This window comes from Dipodomys merriami, unplaced genomic scaffold (assembly GCF_024711535.1).
Source record: "Dipodomys merriami isolate MVZ:Mamm:240054 unplaced genomic scaffold, mDipMer1.0.p SCAF_625, whole genome shotgun sequence".
Lineage (NCBI taxonomy): Eukaryota > Metazoa > Chordata > Mammalia > Rodentia > Heteromyidae > Dipodomys > Dipodomys merriami.
Genome location: NW_027206208.1, coordinates 46161 through 62941, shown reverse-complemented (window position 1 = coordinate 62941; position 16781 = coordinate 46161). Strand labels below are relative to the sequence as shown.

Here is a 16781-nt window from a genome sequence, read left to right as displayed (position 1 = left end):
TATTCCCTTGTGGTCTGAGAGAATGCAAGGTATAACTTCAATGTTTCTGAATTTGGACAAGTTTGTTTGTGGCCTAAAATGTGGTCTATTTTGGAAAATGTTCCATGTGCTACTGAGAAAAACATATATTCTGATGCTGCTGGGTGAAATATTTGGTAGACGTTTGTTAAATCTAGTTGATCTATACAGTTGTTTAGATCTGTGGTTTCTCTGTTGAGTTTTTGCCGAGTTGATCTATCTAGTGGGGATAATGGTGTGTTAAAGTCCCCAACACTTAATGTCTTTGGATCTATGTGGGATTTGAGAGAAAGTAGTGTTTCTTGGATAAATTTGGGTTCTCCGTTGTTTGGCAAATAGATATTTAGAATTTCAATATCCTCCTGAAGGAGGGATCCCTTAATTAGTATGTAGCGACCTTCTTTATCTCTTCTCACTAATTTTAATTTGAAGTCTATTTTATCTGATATTAGGATTGTAACTCCTGCCTGTTTATGGGGGCTTGGTAGATTTTGTTCCACCAGTTCACATTGAAAATGTGTTTGTTTTTATGGGCAAGATGTGACTTCTGAAGCCAGCAGATAGAAGGATCTTGCTTCTTAATCCAACTAGACAGTCTGTGTCACTTAATTGGAGAGTTAAGTCCATTAATGTTGAGAAATAGGACTGAGAGGTATTTGGGAGTTCCTGCCATTTTATTGACCTTCTTGGGGGCTGTGGCAACTGGGTTCTTCCTATGGTTCTTGGATTCTCAGTTTGGGTGTTGTTTCTTGGCCTTATTGTGGTCTTGTTGGTTTTCTATGTGTAGGACATCTTTAAGAATCTTTTATAGGGCTGGTTTGGTGGAGATATATTGCTTCAATTTTTCATTGCTATGGAAGGTTTTTATTAGACCTTCAGTTATGAAGGAGAGTTTAGCTGGGTACAGTATTCTTGGTTGACAGTTGTTTGTCTTTAGGGCATGACATATATCATTCCAGGCTCTTCTTTCTTTAATTGTTTCTGCTGAGACATCTGAGGTGATTCTAATTGGTTTCCTTTTATAGGTGATTGATCTTTTCTCCTTGACAGCTTCAAGGATCTTTTCCTTGGTATGAATTGATCCTTTGCGGATTATAATGTGACGGTGGGATATCCTGTTCTGGTCTGGTCTATTTGGAGTTCTAAAAGCTTCTTTTATCTGAATAGGCCTATCTTTTTGCATGTTTGGGAAGTACTCTGCTAGGATGCTATTAAACAAATTTCCTAGACTTTAACTTCTGTCTCTAGGTGATCGTCTACACCCATTATCCTCAAATTAGGCCTTCTGATGGAGTCTTCCAATTGTTGACTAGATCTATCATATTTCTTGGATTTGTCTTGGATGGTTGCATGTTCTTTCTCTGTAATATCGAGGCTGTCTTCAGTCCCCGAGATTCAATCTTCTGCATGGTCTAACCTACTGTGAAGACTTTCTACTCTGTTTTTTATTTCTTTTCCTTCTAGTTGGTCGGCTTTGATGGCTTCAAGTTCTTTGTTGGAGCTTTGTTTTAGATCTTGTATGAACTTCTTTGCTTCCTTAATTTGGTGTTCTATGTTTATTCTCAAATCCCTTAGTTGATTGGTTATGGTTTCCTTGGGCTTCCATTCCTTCTGTTGGGTTCCATTCAGCATTCCCTTTGTGGTCTCCCTGACTTCTTTCAGCTCTCTGTTTATGGATTTCATGAATGCCTTTAGTGATTTTTGTTTATTCTCATCCTGGTCTCTCATTTCCTATATTACTCTTTGATTAGCTTCCTCACGTTCACGCAATTCCTGTACTTCTCTTTGAGCGTTCTCAGCATGCTCACTCCATTCCTGACTTTTTCTTTGTCTGTTCTCGGCCAGCTCTCGCAATTCCTGTCTATCTCTTTGACTGATCTCAGCCTGCTCACACCATTCCTTTATTTCTCTTTGAGTGTTCTCAAGCTGCTCATGCAATTCCTGTATGAATCTTTGAGTAGCTTCCTCACGCTCATGATATTCCTGTATTGACCTTTGGTTTGCGTCCTCTCTTTCCCTTTCATGCTTATACAGAGTCCTTTGCAGGTTTTCAGTCTTTTCATTTACCATGTTTACCATTAGTGTTTGTAGAGCTTTTTGGGAACTCTCCTCTGGATTATTCATTATCTGTTCTGTCCCCTGATTATCATGACTAGGAGTTGAGATACCCAGACTTGCCATTTTTCTTGTGTTTTTTCCGGCTTGTTCTGCCCATTTGGGATGAAAGTAACACCAGTTTTGTGCTAGAACACTATTTTAAGGCAAGCATCAACCAAAGTCTGTAGTTGCACAGTCAAAAGTCTGCAGATACAATCTAGTTCAACAGATAAATCTATTCAACATCAAACAACTATGTACTAATGGGCTACGAACCACAAAGAATTTGGCAAACCAGAAATTATTAGGTTTAGGGAGAGATGTGGGTAAAAATAGGAATAGAGGGATGTGGAAAAGTAGAGGGAGAGTTAACTAAGTCCTAATTTCAAAGCGGGAAATAGGTTGGATAGAATGATAATAGAGAGAGAAAAAAAGAAGAAAGAGAAAGAAAAAAAGAGACAAGAAAAGTACAAAAAGTTAAAAGTTAAAAGTAAAACACTTAACAATTATGCAAATTTAAAACGTAATATTCAGAGAAGAACGGGGGTAGGATAATAGAAGTAGAGGGATAGAAAGGAGATGTGAAAAACTTAAAAATAAAAATGCTTAAAATTTTATATAGCTTTAAAGAGGTAGTAGTGCTATTAAGGAATTTAAGTCTAAAAGGTTTTGAATTGAGTAATAAATTTCTGTATTTAGTGTATACACAATGGGGAATAAAGTCTAATAATCGACTATGGGTATATCTGAGGATGAGTAGAACATCAATTAAGTCACACAAAGTAGAACAAAAGAGAAGAAAAAGTGAATAGAATGAGAAAGAAAGAAAAAAAGGATCAAAAGGTCAATAGAGCTAAAAAAGAAAAAGAAAAAGAAAAAAAAGCAGACATATATATACCCCTAAAATAAAAATTATGAGAGGATGAAAAAAAGTTAATAGAAAACAATTTTAACTTAAAAATTAGAAAAAGTTTTTTAAAAGTTTTTTATATAAGGTACAAAAAAAAGATTTCTTTGATTTTTTGGGGGGGAGGGGAATTGGAAGATCCTGTATCTCCCTTGTGTCCATAACCAGTTTCTTGGTGGAGTCTCTGGTCTGCTTGTGGTGTTTGATTTTCCTGTGGCTTGGTTGGTTTCTTAAGTCTGTTTGAGCAGGCAATAAAATGCTCTGCTTTACCCAGGATTTTGTGATCCTCCTCCCAGGCTAGTTCAGTGGGAGGGCAATCTGCTTTGAGTATCACAAAAGAGGGAGAAGGCTGTTTTCTCTAGTTTGGAGATGCTGCGATGAGGCTAGGTTCTGGGTACAGTTGAGGCCTTTCAGCAAACAGTAGCTTTTCCCTGAGGAGCTAGCTTCTGAGACACTCACAGAGCCTAGCCTAAAGCCATTCTCAGGGTTTATGTTTACTGAATTTCAATTGATTATCAAGGCTGCTGTAGGGAAGGGCAGCCTCTGGCTCTGTTTACCCAGTGAAAAAAGCCACTCCTGGGGTTGGCAGAGCTTGCTTGGCCTGGACTGGGTGACTTTTCCCTGGGTGGAGTTGAGCCTGGCAGGTCAGGTTAGGTTCCTGTGACCTGCTAAATGACTCTTTTATTTTCTTCCAAGGCCTGAGTTGGAGCTAGCTGCTCAGCCAGGCCTTTGTCAGTATCAAAGAGGGAGATCTCTGGTAGTGTGTGTGTGGGGGGGGGAGGGGTGGCCCTCCCTCCTCTGCTCCCTGAGAAGGAGTGAGGATGTCAGGATGTCAGGCTTCTACTCATGCTGGAGTCTTGGTTCCTGGGTCGTCTCTGGTCTGCAATCTGCAGGATGAAGATGTCTGCTCCTTGCCAGTTCTTGCTGGTGTTGAGTAGAATCCGCTCACCTGCTGCGTCTGGCACCTTTGTCCCGGACTCTCTGTTTTGCAGGTATGGTAGCTACGATGGCTGCCGCCACCGCTGCAGCCACGGCTGCTGGCAAGTGCTCAGATCTGTCTCCTTGCCTGGATTTTCCCTCTCTGGCCTAACTCTCTGTACTGTGATGGCACACTTGGTGTGATTCTCTGGCTTAGGACTGTTCTCTGAAGCACTAAAACTGCTTTCTATGTGAGAACTTGTTTAGCCTCCAGCTTCTCCCTGCCATCTTCCCGGAACCTCTGAAAGCTGGCACTCTTCCACTTGAGCCGTAGTTCTACTTCCAGCTTTTTGCTGGTTAATTGGAGAGAACAGTCTGGTGGATTTTTCTGTCCAGGCTGGCTACAAACCCTGATCCTCATATCTTAGCCTCTTTGAGTAGCTAGGATTATAGGCATGAGCCACCAGTGCCTGACTTAGAAAGGTTTCTGCTTCGTAGACTGCTTACTGCCTTTGTCACTTCCTTTATGTTGCTCCATTCCCCTATTGCTCCCATCTGTTTTTGTTTTTTATTTTTCCTGGTACTGGGGTTGATCCAGCAGAGTATCCTTTTTTTTTTTTTTTTTAACCTCATCCCTGGCACTCTACCACTTGAACAATCCTCTAGTCTTGCATTTTCCTGGTTAACTGGAGAGTCTTGTGGACTTTTCCTTAGGCTAGCTTTGAATTGTGATCCCCTGATTTCAGTCTTCTAAGTAGCAAGGTTTGCAGGTAGGAACTACTAATAAGGCTTCACACTTTCTTTTATTTAAATGCCCATAACTTCTGTAAACACATTTTTTCTTTACATAGATACTTTTCCACTGAGCATTTACTGACCCCACCGTGATTTTTTCCTGTAATGGGACACCCTGAGAATCCCAAGAACTGTTTTTGAACAGTTTTTTTGTTTCCTCTCCCCCATCCCCCCAAGAATCTGCATGGGAACTTTTCATTTAATGTAGTGTTTATCTTTCTGTTGGAGAGGTTCCTCAAGATAAGATGGCATGTCCTTTGTTGTGCAGAATTTACTCCTGGGAACTTAAAAGTTCAAGTGCTGGAGGTTTCCTGTCCTCTTTGATGTTTCTACAGCACTTTCCCTTCTGGGTTTCAGCAGGGCTTTTAATGATGTTATTCCCTTTCACTGTGTTTGCTGCCTCTCTCCTTCCTGCTCAGTGTTTGCCTTTCTTCTCTCCTTCATTCTTTCTACTGTTCCCTGCCCTGGGAGAGATTTATCTTTTGTATCAGTTGGCAGCAGCTGCTCTTAGCTGTCCCTGGGGCACAGAGCCAGGTGGGGCCCTTGCTTCTGTCCTGTTTGCCTTGCTGTATTTGGTGCTGTCTGTCCCTCCTGGAGTGGGTTTCCTGGGAGAGTCCTGTCCCCTTAGATGCACGCTCCCACAGTGGTTGCAATCCAGCAGCATGTTCAAGTACTGGAAGACTACAACTTCTTAAACGTAAAACTCTTGCTAGGAATGATGATGATCCATGTCTATAATTCCAGCACTCAGGAGGAGGGTCACTAGTCTGGCTACATAGTAAGACCCTGTCTCAAACAAACAAACAAAATAATTGCATCCGAACATGTGGCAAGAACATCTAAAATCTTAATATTAGCTTGAGTCCTCATATTATATGTTAGCTCTCTTGACTTATTTATCTATACACTAGTAACTTTGTATCCTATACCTACATCTTCCTGTTCTTTCCTCCAACCCTTGGAATCACTATTTGATTCTCTACTTCTCTGTATCTGACTCTGGTTTTAGATTTGTGTATAAGTAAAATTAAGAGGAAGAGAGTTAACTGTGAGATAATGGATATGTTAATTTGCTTGACTGTAGTTACCATTTCAGTATGTTTGAGTACGCTAAAATATTATAATGTGGCTTAAATATATAATATAGCTAATAAAAATTCAAAATAAACAAAATGTGCACTCTAGACAATGAACACTTGACAGAGAACTACTCTTTATTCACCTGTTAGACCTGCTGCATGTGGACATCTGAGACTAGCAAACTCCCTTGAGCTTCCAGCATCACTGCTTTCCAACACATGCTCTGCATCTCCCCAGGCTACCAGTGCCTGAGTGTCTGTTCATCCTGGTCTTTTCACTCATTGGATTTACTCTCTTTCTTTATTCAACAAGTGTTTATTGAGTCTGCTATGTGCCTGCCTCAATTCAGGTACCAGCAATGCTGTGAATAAGACAAAGTTCCTGCTGGCAAGAAGTTAAAAGTCACAGTTGAAATGGGGTCAATGTAGCCTCACAAAAATTCCTCGGAATAAATCTAACAAGGAAGTGAAAGACTTCTATAATATTGAAGAAGACACAAGTGGATAAAAAGACTTCCATGTTCATTGATTGACAGACAATGAATATTATAGAAATGACTATATTATCAAAGGCAATGTATACATCGAAATCCACATAAAAATTCCATAGCAATTATTAACAGAACTAGAAAAATCGATTTTAAAATGCATATGGAAGCACAGAAGACCCCAAATAGTCAAAGCAAGCCTGAACATAAGAGTAATGCTAGAGGTATCATGATTCCTGACTTCAAAGTATACTATAGAGCCATAATAACAGAAACATCCTGGTACAAACAAGATAGATAGGTATAATGTTATACAGAGATTCATTTGGTGAGATACAGAGAAGCCACATCTTGAGAGGCTGAATTGGGAGTCTTTGTTAGAAAGCCAGCAACTGCAGGTAGACTCTTGTCTCAAAGACCTGTAGCCCAGAATGTAACTTGCAGAAAGCTTTTAAAGCAAAAATCACATTTAGGGTGGAGACTCAGGTTCAGCAAAAGCACTCAAGAGTGAGCATCTTCTGTAGCAAAGCTTTCCTGGGGCTAAACAACATAACATCTGTAATTCAAAGAATGGCCTATCTCACTTCTAGGCTTTTTAGAGCTGGGTGAAAAGCCCCTCCCAGCCAGCAAGACACCAGGATGGCTATGAGGACAAGGTATGTTACGTAGATCTGGTGTCTTTTTTGTGTGTGTACCAGTCCTGGGGCTTGAACTCCAGGCCTGGGCACTGACCCTGAGCAGTTTTTGCTCAAGGCTAGCACTCTGCCACTTTAGCCACAGCACCACTTCCAGCTTTTTCTGTGTATATGGTACTAAGGAATTGAACCCAGGGCTTCATGCAAGCACTCTACCACTAAGCCACATTCCCGGTATCTTTATTTCAGTAGAAAAGCAGATTCAGAAATGAACCCACATAGCTGTAGCCTGAGTGCCAAAAACATACATTGGAGAACAATTAGTTTCTATAACAAATGGTGCTGGGAAAACTGGATATACCTATGTAGAAGATTGAACCTCTGGATTGCAGTCTCTCAGCCTGTACAAAACAATTAAAAATGGATCAAAGATCTTAATGTAAGATTTAGAAATTTGAAACTACTAAAAGAAAACACAAGGAAAACATTTGAAAAGATAGGTGTAGGCAACCCCTTCCGAATAGTATTCCTGTACCTCAGGAAATAATAGCAAGAATTGACATATGGGATTGCATCAAATCAAAAGGCTTCTGCACATCAAAGTAAACAACTTCCAGGTGGAGAGATAGCCTATTAATATCAACACTATGGCCCAGCTTCTGGCAAACTTATCTGTACTCACTTTATACCTTGTCATTTCTTTCCACCGTTTCCAAAAGCTCTTCAGCCTCCAGTGATAGAGTGTCAGCTGCTTTGCCAGTTCTTTCTGGAACTCTCAGTGGAAATCACTGGAAAGCCAGCCTTTCCCTGTAGGGTTCATCTCTTGTGGTTTCTAGAATACCCTACCACCATACTCTTTTCCTCTTTTTTCTGCTAACTGCTCTTCAGTGTCTTTTCAGGTTTCTCTTCTACCCTCCCTTTGTGTTACATTTCTCATTCTGAGAAAGGAGACTTGGTCCCTGTGTTCTTTTCTAACTTCTCATGGCTTCAGTAAATGTCTGTCTCCAGGGTAGACCTTTTCTAAACTTTTCATTAATATGCAGTCTGTCTGCTTGAGCTGCCAATGTACAATAAAGTACTGTACACTGTTTGGCTTAACCAGATTTTTATTTCTCATAGTTCAGAAGCTGAGAAGTTCTGGGTGAGAACTTTTCTTGTCCTGCAGACAGCTGCCTTCGCACTATGTCCCCACAAGTCAACAAGACTCAGGTGTGACTATCAAAGCCCTCGCTGCTAGAGCAAGAGATCTCTTGTCTTTCTCATTATAAGGACACTGATCCTTACATCAGATGGATATTAGATGGCTTCTACCCAATTACCTTCCAAAGGCCCTTTCTCCAAATACCTTCACAATGGTGATTTAGGGTATCCACATGTGAATCTGGGGAACACAAATATGCAACTCCACAACATGTATCCCAGTGGATATATCCATTTAGCTGTTGTACAAGTTCCTACACTTCCAATAGGCTTAAAACTCATCCCCTTACCCACACCCTTAATTGTCCCTATGAAATATCACCTAGTCATTTGTATCTAAAATTTAAGAGATCATCCTCTAATACTCGACTCCATATCATAGAAAACTGACCAGCAAGCCATGTGGTTCTTTCAAATCTTCCCCCTCTCCTCTATTTCATCCCTCTTCCCCAAGCTTAAGCTCTTGTATTCCTTACCTACTATACTGTTTGTCCTGTTTCTTCTGGATCTGCCCTCCATAGCATTTTAGGGTGAAATGGTAAAGAATGGGAATCTTTCAGTCCGCCTGCTTCAGTCTTTCAGTATAAAATCCTGACTCTAATCAAGTTCTTCCCTGTGGAAGTGTTTGAAGTTCTCCTTACTTGCTGTGGCTTCCCATGTTTCTTGGCTTTGCCCTCTGCCTAAAATGCCCTCCATGGCTCTCCCTGCCTTCCTATCTGCCTGAGCTTGTACCTTTCCATCTGATCCGTTTTTTTCTCTGCATAGACTCCTTTAATCCCTGCCTAAAGTCATGTCTAGCTCCATCATAGGTGCTACTTTTAACCTCAGGCTAGGGCTTAGGTCTGTTTTCAATGTCCAGCTGGAAAAGGAACTAAGTACTGATCTTGCTTGTTCGTCTTTATGCTCAAAGTCCAGCAAGTGTCATATATAAGGAGGTACCTAATAAATGCTTAGTGAGCAAATTAATAAACTAAGCATTCTATTGAAATAGTTTAAATCATTTTAAACAATTCAAAAAGTAACACAGCCTCCATACCCACCCCAAGTTCACCCCAAGTTTGGTCTTCTCCTTCCTCCAGTTCTCTTCTCATCTAATATGCTAACCAGTAGCATGATAGTTATGTCCTTCCATTTAGCATCTATTTCAGCTTGCCCTTTCCCAGTTCTGCTGATCTCTTACTCTACTGTCTTATACCCTTTAAGATAACAAGACTCCAAGTGTGACCATCAAAGCCCTCACTGCTAGAATCTTTCAGAAAGCAGTGCCATGGTTTGCAATTTAATTACTTTTCTTTAGCTGGGAAATTCTGCTAGTACAGAAAGAATGATGAGTAGTTTGACTTTTTAATATTCCCTCAGAAGCAGAGCTGGGATCTAAGAGGTTTTCTGATCCTACTACAGCATCTGGCATGGACTGTCCAAACCTTCTGTATCAAAAGCCACTTGAGTGGGACACAGCCTCCTCTCATAACCTATTCCCTTGTATTATGCTGTCACAACACTATTTTCTTTGTTATTTATTAAACTGCTTCTTAGGAAACAGAACAACGGGATACATCCCTGACCTTAAGCATTGAAAGAAAAATGGATGACAGACATGTTTAATGCCATGTGTTAAGTACTCTGAGACACAGTGCATAGAGTGCTGCAGGAGCCCAGCTCCTCCTGACCGCAATGAAAATCTCTCCTCTTCAGAACAAATGCCCAGTTCATCCTGATTATTTCTAGACAGGCACAATGGACTAGATTCTCAGTTCACAGCAATATCCATCTACTGAATGACAGCCATGAGTTACTCATTCATCAATGCTCTTTATCTCTTAGACTAGCACCCTCTAGTCCTCAATCATCATGGTCATTTCTAGGTGCAGGAGTATGGTAGAAAAACAAAGTGCTTCTGTGCTCTCTGCCCACTGGTCTACCCACTGGCTCACAAAGGAGAAGAGCTACTCCCTTCAGGCTATGGTCAGGAACATCTTTCTGTTAAATGTTTTTGCACTCCTCAACAGGGCTCAATCCCTAGCTCCCCAGCAGCCATGAGGAAAGTGAAGCATATTATTGACTTTCTAAATATCAGGCTTGTTTCCCCAGATGACCACAATGGGCTTGCATAAGAAGAACTAGAATCATTTGTTCTACAAGGCAGATGTTGAAATGACTAGAGTCTAGTTGCCTAGGTTGACTTCAACACTAGGTGTCCACTCTCTGTCCTTCTTTTTTATACCATGCTGACTCATTTTTCAGCTGGTGCTTAGTTTCTGAAAAAAATTAAGAAATTCTATTTGAAGACAATACTTGATGAACTTAATTCCAAATACAGAGCAAGAAAATATTTCCCATGAAAAGCCCGGGAATTTACAGACATTTGTTAGAATCTAAAAATATATAATAAAAAGGAATAAAGAAAAATAAGAAATAGTAGGACTTAAATATTGTGGCATCGAACAATATGATGTATATGAACAAAGACACTGCCCTCAGGAGAAGGGAAAAAAGTGAAAAGTAGAAAGAAGCTAAGGAAAGCATGGGAAAAAGCCACCTTTATCTCCTCTTCTTCTGAATTGGCTCCTGCTAAGAGATCAGAGTCAGCTTTGAGGCTGGGAGATGATACTGTGTTAGGATAGGGCTTGGATCTCCCTGAGTACTGCCCAATCTTGGAACCCTGTCAATCCATGTAATTGAGTTCTGCATAGATGAAGCTGTGCCCTGGAGCAAGGCAATATGTCTCTTATCCAATAACTCATTAAGGGGCCTATCTGGGTCACATATCTGCATCACTGGACTACCATTCAGTGTTCTTTACCTTGGCCACATTCCAGCTCCAAGCTGGGATGAAGTGAAGATGACTATCATCTTTTTTTCTAAGATCCATGTATACCTGTTGATTAAAAATATATAGCTGAAGTTGGATGTTGGTTGCTTATACCTATTATCCTAGCTACTTACAAGACTGAGATCCAGAAGATGGCAGATGGAAACCAGCCTATGCAAGAAAATAGTACACTAGACTCTACCAGCAAAAAGCCAGGTGGGAGATATAGCTCAAGTGGTAAAGCACCAGCCTAATATGCAAGTTGAATGAGGCCTTGGATTCAAAACCTAGTACAGTTTAAAAAGAAAAGAAAGAAAAGACAACTACAACAGCAACCATACAGAAAGCATATCACATTCAGGCTTAATGTTTCTTTTAACTCTCGACTCAGGAAAAAAAACATTAAGATGGAAGTATCTTACAGGATTGGAAAGGTACTTTAGTGAAAAGATATGTGAAAATGTGAAGCCTGTGGCATCCCTAGACTCAGCCTAAAAGAGTGCTAAAGTGGCAGATAAGGAGGAAACATTGTTCCTGATGTTAGCATTTCTGTCCCTACTGTCCCTGCAGGACGCCAGCTGACTGGAGCCGAGAGGGCCGAGAGGGCCTCCACCACAGAGGAGACTGATATTGATGCAGTAGAAGTCCCACTCCCAGGGGATGATGTCCTGGAATTCAGCCGAGGTGTGACCGACCTGGATGCTGTGGAGAAAGAAGGAAGCTCCCACAAAGAGTCCAAGGTAGGCAGGAGGTAGCCTGTCCAGGTGATGTGCACATGACACTTATGTCAGAGCTTCAGCTTAGGGCTATCAGAATTACCTCCTAACTCCTGATAGCACATAAGTTGAGTGAATGAGGTACTCCATGGTATGGAGGCAAAACTGGAGTATATCTGATTGCTTCTCAGAGTATGGTCTGACTTCTGCAGATTCATCCCATGTGGTCCAACACTAGATACACCTAATGTGACACTAATGTGTCAAGGTAATGTGGAACTCATTTCTGACATATGTCACCCTCCCAGGATCCCACCAATTTGTCATTTCCATCTTCTCCTTGCACAGTGTTTATGCAAGGCATATCCTGGCACACCCACATAGTACACATAACCCTTGTGGCTTTGCTACTGGATCCAAGTCTGTTTGAGTCCCTTCTGTCTGCTCTGTGTACCTTTACCACTCCTGAACAAAAATGCTGTTGAGTCTGGAAGCTGGTTTACTGCATGTGAGAAACTGAGAGACCAGCTAGGCACCAGTGGCTCACACCCGTAATCCTACCTACTCAGGAGGCAGAGACCTGGAAAAATGCAATTTGAAGCTAGCTTACTGTATCTTAGGCCAATTCATCAAAGAAAAGTCACCTGGTGAGCAGAGGTCATGTGTTCTTTGGTGCCCAGATAGCCCTCTATAAGAAGCTATTATCCTCTGTCCCTGGGTACTTTCTTGCTTCGTGACTGAATAAGGATCAACAACAGAGCTGCTAGAAAAAACACATGTCACCGAGTGCTGGTGGCTCATGCCTGTAATCCTACCTATTCAGGAGGCTGAGATCTGAAGATTACAGTTCAAAGCCAGCCTGGGCCGGAAAGCCCTTGAGATTCTTATCTCCAATAAACCACTCAGAAAACTGGAAGTGACATTGTGGCTCAAGTAGTAGAGCACTAACCTTGAGCTGAAGAACTGAAGGACAGTGCCCAGGCCCAGAGTTCAAGCCCCATGACCTACAAAAAAAGAAAAAAGAAAAGAAAAAAACACATGCCTCCCTAACATACTATAATCAGATTCATAGGATCCAATTGAGTGAAAATCACCAACAGGAATGGGAGCTAGAATCTCTCCTGAATGGGAGCTAGAATCTCTCCTGATTGTTGTAATGTCCATACATTTTTCCCAGATGAGTCTCCCTGTGAGAGGAAGCAGTAGAGGGCTGGAGGCTTCTAGCCCTCAGTACCCAATTCAATGGAAACACCTCAGGTCCCTTGAAGAAGAAGCCTTAAGGACAGAACAAAGGAAAGGTTACAGCTGTTTTCCTCCTTTTCTCATGGCAGTAGGTAGCTGTGTTTTATAGATATGGGTTCTTCTAAGTCTATAAGTCTATATCTCAAGTCTATATCTCAAGTATCTTAACAATGGTATAATTGGAAATGTTGACTAAGACATGAAACAGTGTCAACTGCTTATCTCCCATCCCATTAGATCAGTCCCTGGAGTGTTCATATATGGTTTTGTAACTGTGTGGTGCAAGCTCGGGCTATGAAATCATTTCTTCCCTGGAGCCCTATTCACATTCCATGCAGGTATCTTCAGCTTATGAGTTGTAAGTGGCCATTTCATTCTGCCTGTGTAAAAATTATAGTTCTTATCAAGAAAGTTAAGTCTCCTCATGCCCATGTGTCATGTGCTATCTTCTCTTCTCCTCAGGTCTCACCCCACCCTCAGAAGCCCATGCTGACAGCTTCACCCCGCATGCTGCTTCCCTCTTCTTCCTCAAAGCTACCAGGCTTGAGTACTGGGACACCGCTGTCCACCCACCATCAGATGCAGCTCCTCCAGCAGCTCCTCCAGCAGCAGCAACAGCAGACGCAAGTGGCTGTGGCCCAGGTTCTCCTCAGCCTCCTCCCTACTTCACAGGCTCCACTCTCATGGGCTTAATGCGCCTTCCCTAGTGAGGGGCTTAGGGCAGGTTTAAAACCTAGGGAGCCACAAGAAATTGCTCATGCTGTTGGATCATTGCTTGTCTTGGAGTTGCAGAATTAGAGGAGGGAGGGGAGAGATGGAGGTTGCTGATGAAATGGAAAGACAGATTTTGATTTCCCATGTTGTTCCCTGCTCTTATTTGGGCTTGGCTGGCTTGGCTGGATGTTGTTGGATAATGACTTTGCAAGGAAAAAGAAGCACATAATTTTGCTCTTCCTTCCCTATCTTATTTTCCTGACATTTGGGAGTTGGGTGGAAAGGGATGCTTTAGAGTTAAGACAGGTGTAACTTTATTGCATGCTTGTATAAATTTGTGCCAAGCATCTTTGTGAAGATTATTACCTTGGCATCCCAACCTCCTTGTCCATAGCAAGTTCTAAGCCTCCATCAGTGCCCTATTTATTTCAAGCAGTACTTGATGCAATAATACCTTGAAATTCATTATAATCAATCTGAAATTATGGAAACTTAGGTAGATTTCTTGAGCCATAATGAGAAGAATTGGCTTTTTCTTGGAATATTGAGACAGTGTATTCTGAAGGGTTGTTGTGTACTGCCACTTGGCAAGAGAAGAGTGAGCTGATTGCCCTTGATGCTTTCAGCAGGAATTCTCCCAATTTGCTTTCTGTGGGTGGCACTGAAGTCCACATCTTCCTTGGAGTCTGAACTTTATCACAGAATGTCAGAGAACAGGGAAGACACATTCATGCATCCCATTTAAAGGCTGAATCTTGAGACCTAAGTTAGACAGGGTCAGGGCCTACGTGGGTAGATGAAGATAAGTAAGAGGATGGGATGGCTAAGGCCCAGGAGAGTTGGTGAGAGATCTAGAAAAGCACCTGTGTGCTGTGGCATTCCAAAGCTACTTGGGCCGACTGGCAGCTTATGTTTTCTGCATACTACAATGAAGGGAGCAGACTTCTCCAGGGAGAACTTAGTCCTCATTGTATTTTCTGCTGCTTCTTCTGTCTCCTGACTTAATTTGATTATTCCTCCATGCAGAGCAGTCCTTTCCTCAGTACAGCTTGAGGAAGCATCTAGCAAGATCTGCTATGACTTGGCCTTAAAACAACATTCTTGAAACATGAAGGGCTTGGAGCTTCTGACTCATGCACTGGTCTCATGGATGACTTTGGCACTATGTTTCAGGAGAATTGAATCATTGGGATACTTGTTCCCAAAGCAATGGAGCATCTTCAAAGAAAGTTCTATTAAAGTAAGGGGTATCTTGTAACTAGGAAGACTTGCAGGTGTTTCTAGAACACTGAGATTAGAGAATGTCATTAGTGGCTTCTCATTTTGGGAGAAAAAAATCATTCCTCTCCATCAAATAAAAGAATTCATCTTCTAGGGCTAATGACAGGATGGCAGTCTGGGTAACCCCTCCTCCCTAAAGTGATGGATGACAGGAGCACAAAGCCTGAGCACTCCAGCATGAGGTCCATTCTGAAACACATCATTTTTTAGTTTTCCACTGAATACAGATCCATTGTGTAACCTACTTCTTTTTTCCTTCAGCATATCAATTGCCAAGTAATTATTATTTATCTGAGAGTAGGTTTGATGAATATTCATGATGTTATATTATCAGAAAGGCATTTGAATTTGAAGACAGTGCTAAATACCAGAGACTATTTGTAAATGTCTGATCTACACACTACAGTGTTGTGGTGGTTGAAGGAAACATCCAATCTACAAAGCAATAAGACCTATAACTATATCACAAGTCTACCACAGTCAAGGCAAAACTTGAAGAAGGAGGTTTTGGCATTACTCAAGCATTTGTTTTAATGGGACATTTCTGCTCTGCACCTCTTTAATGACTTCTCCTCCTAAAAGAAAGTGAGTTTAGAGGAATAGAACCATATGGTGTTTGGGATTTGTTTTATGAGTCTCTCTATGTTCCAGCTTCAGAAACTAGGCAGCCTGAGCCTTTCATTCATTCAGAACCTGTTAAATATAGCTGATATTTCCTTCCTTGACTCTCAGTTCAAGCAGGGAAATGATGAAAGCTTGCCATATATTATCAATGGGTACAATGACTTTGATTTCTAGTGATAGACTTCTGATGTCTTTAGATCAAAAACAGGTTCTCGAGGTCATTAGATGGCTTCTTGAACATATTCCTCTACCCCCCTCTACCATCAGTCGGTCTTACCTTCTTCCTTCAGTCTGTACCTTGCTTTATCTGCCCAGGAACACAGCAGGTTATTGTTATATATCTCATTAGGCTCTCATTTTGATTAGAAGAATCTCTGCATACTTTCTTCTGATTTCTTTGTAGGAGTTGATCCAAGTGCTTTTTATTAGTACCTGCATCCTTGGGTAAAGACAATTATGTAAGATAATATAGATGAGTTAATGACAGGCAGATCATTTTAGTGGTTTTCGCACATATTAAATAAACCAACTGCAGCATGCCTGACTTCTCTGCATGAGGGAACCAATTTCATTTCCCAGCATGAAGTTAGCCTTTACTTGTTCTGTCATATTCTGATGCTAGCAAACTGCAAGACTTCTGTCTTTCTTCATCAAACTACCAGGTCCCCAGAAATTCCAGTCAGACAACTTCAGCATTTCAGATGGGAACAGTTTCTCTTTCCCTGAGCATCTAAACCCTCCTGTGCTTCCCCTGGATACAAGCCTAAAGCAGAGCCCCAAGTTCTTGCAGATAGGTGTGTTCTTGATATCACTTGTTACATTTTTTTACATTCTCGCAGCCAGTATTGTTCTGCTGTTTCATTGGAACCAGTCTTAGCTTTCTTTCACTATGTTCTTATTTGGTGAAAGACCTGAGACTTATTCCAGCTTCCCCTAAATTTCTTCAGAGCAGGTCTTTTGGGCCTGCCTTAGTCTTAAAGATATAGGGGCAAGAGTAATGTTTAGCCAACTCCTAAGTATTTCTATATTAGGCCTCCATATGTAAATAGCAAATTACTGTAGTGTATACATTCCCAGCCCAGCATGAAATCTTGCCTGGCTGCATTAGCTTTCTGCTTGTAGATAGACTAGAAGTTCAAGGATGTGAAAGAGATTATATTCACACCTTGAATCAGTACTGGGATATAGCTGGTGCCTGCATGGCTGTGGGTTGAGCCTGTTTGGCTCCAGAATTGACCTGGATATTGTGGCTCAG

The 16781-nt window shown here is 41.3% G+C and overlaps 1 protein-coding gene across 8 annotated transcripts in view; it reads left to right on the top strand.

Annotated features, from left to right (window-relative positions):
* Positions 1–16781, top strand: part of LOC138815135 (carboxyl-terminal PDZ ligand of neuronal nitric oxide synthase protein) — a 342848-nt gene that overhangs the window by 302049 nt on the left and 24018 nt on the right. For 6 of the 8 annotated variants that reach the window (XM_070004398.1, XM_070004392.1, XM_070004393.1 and 3 more), the window contains exons 7-8: positions 11520–11689; positions 13370–13549. In XM_070004398.1, coding sequence (XP_069860499.1) covers positions 11520–11689; positions 13370–13549 — 350 coding nt within the window. Of the gene's footprint in view, positions 1–11519; positions 11690–13369; positions 13550–16781 lie in introns of those variants that run through there. The other 2 variants (XM_070004399.1, XM_070004397.1) reach the window with 2 other exon arrangements.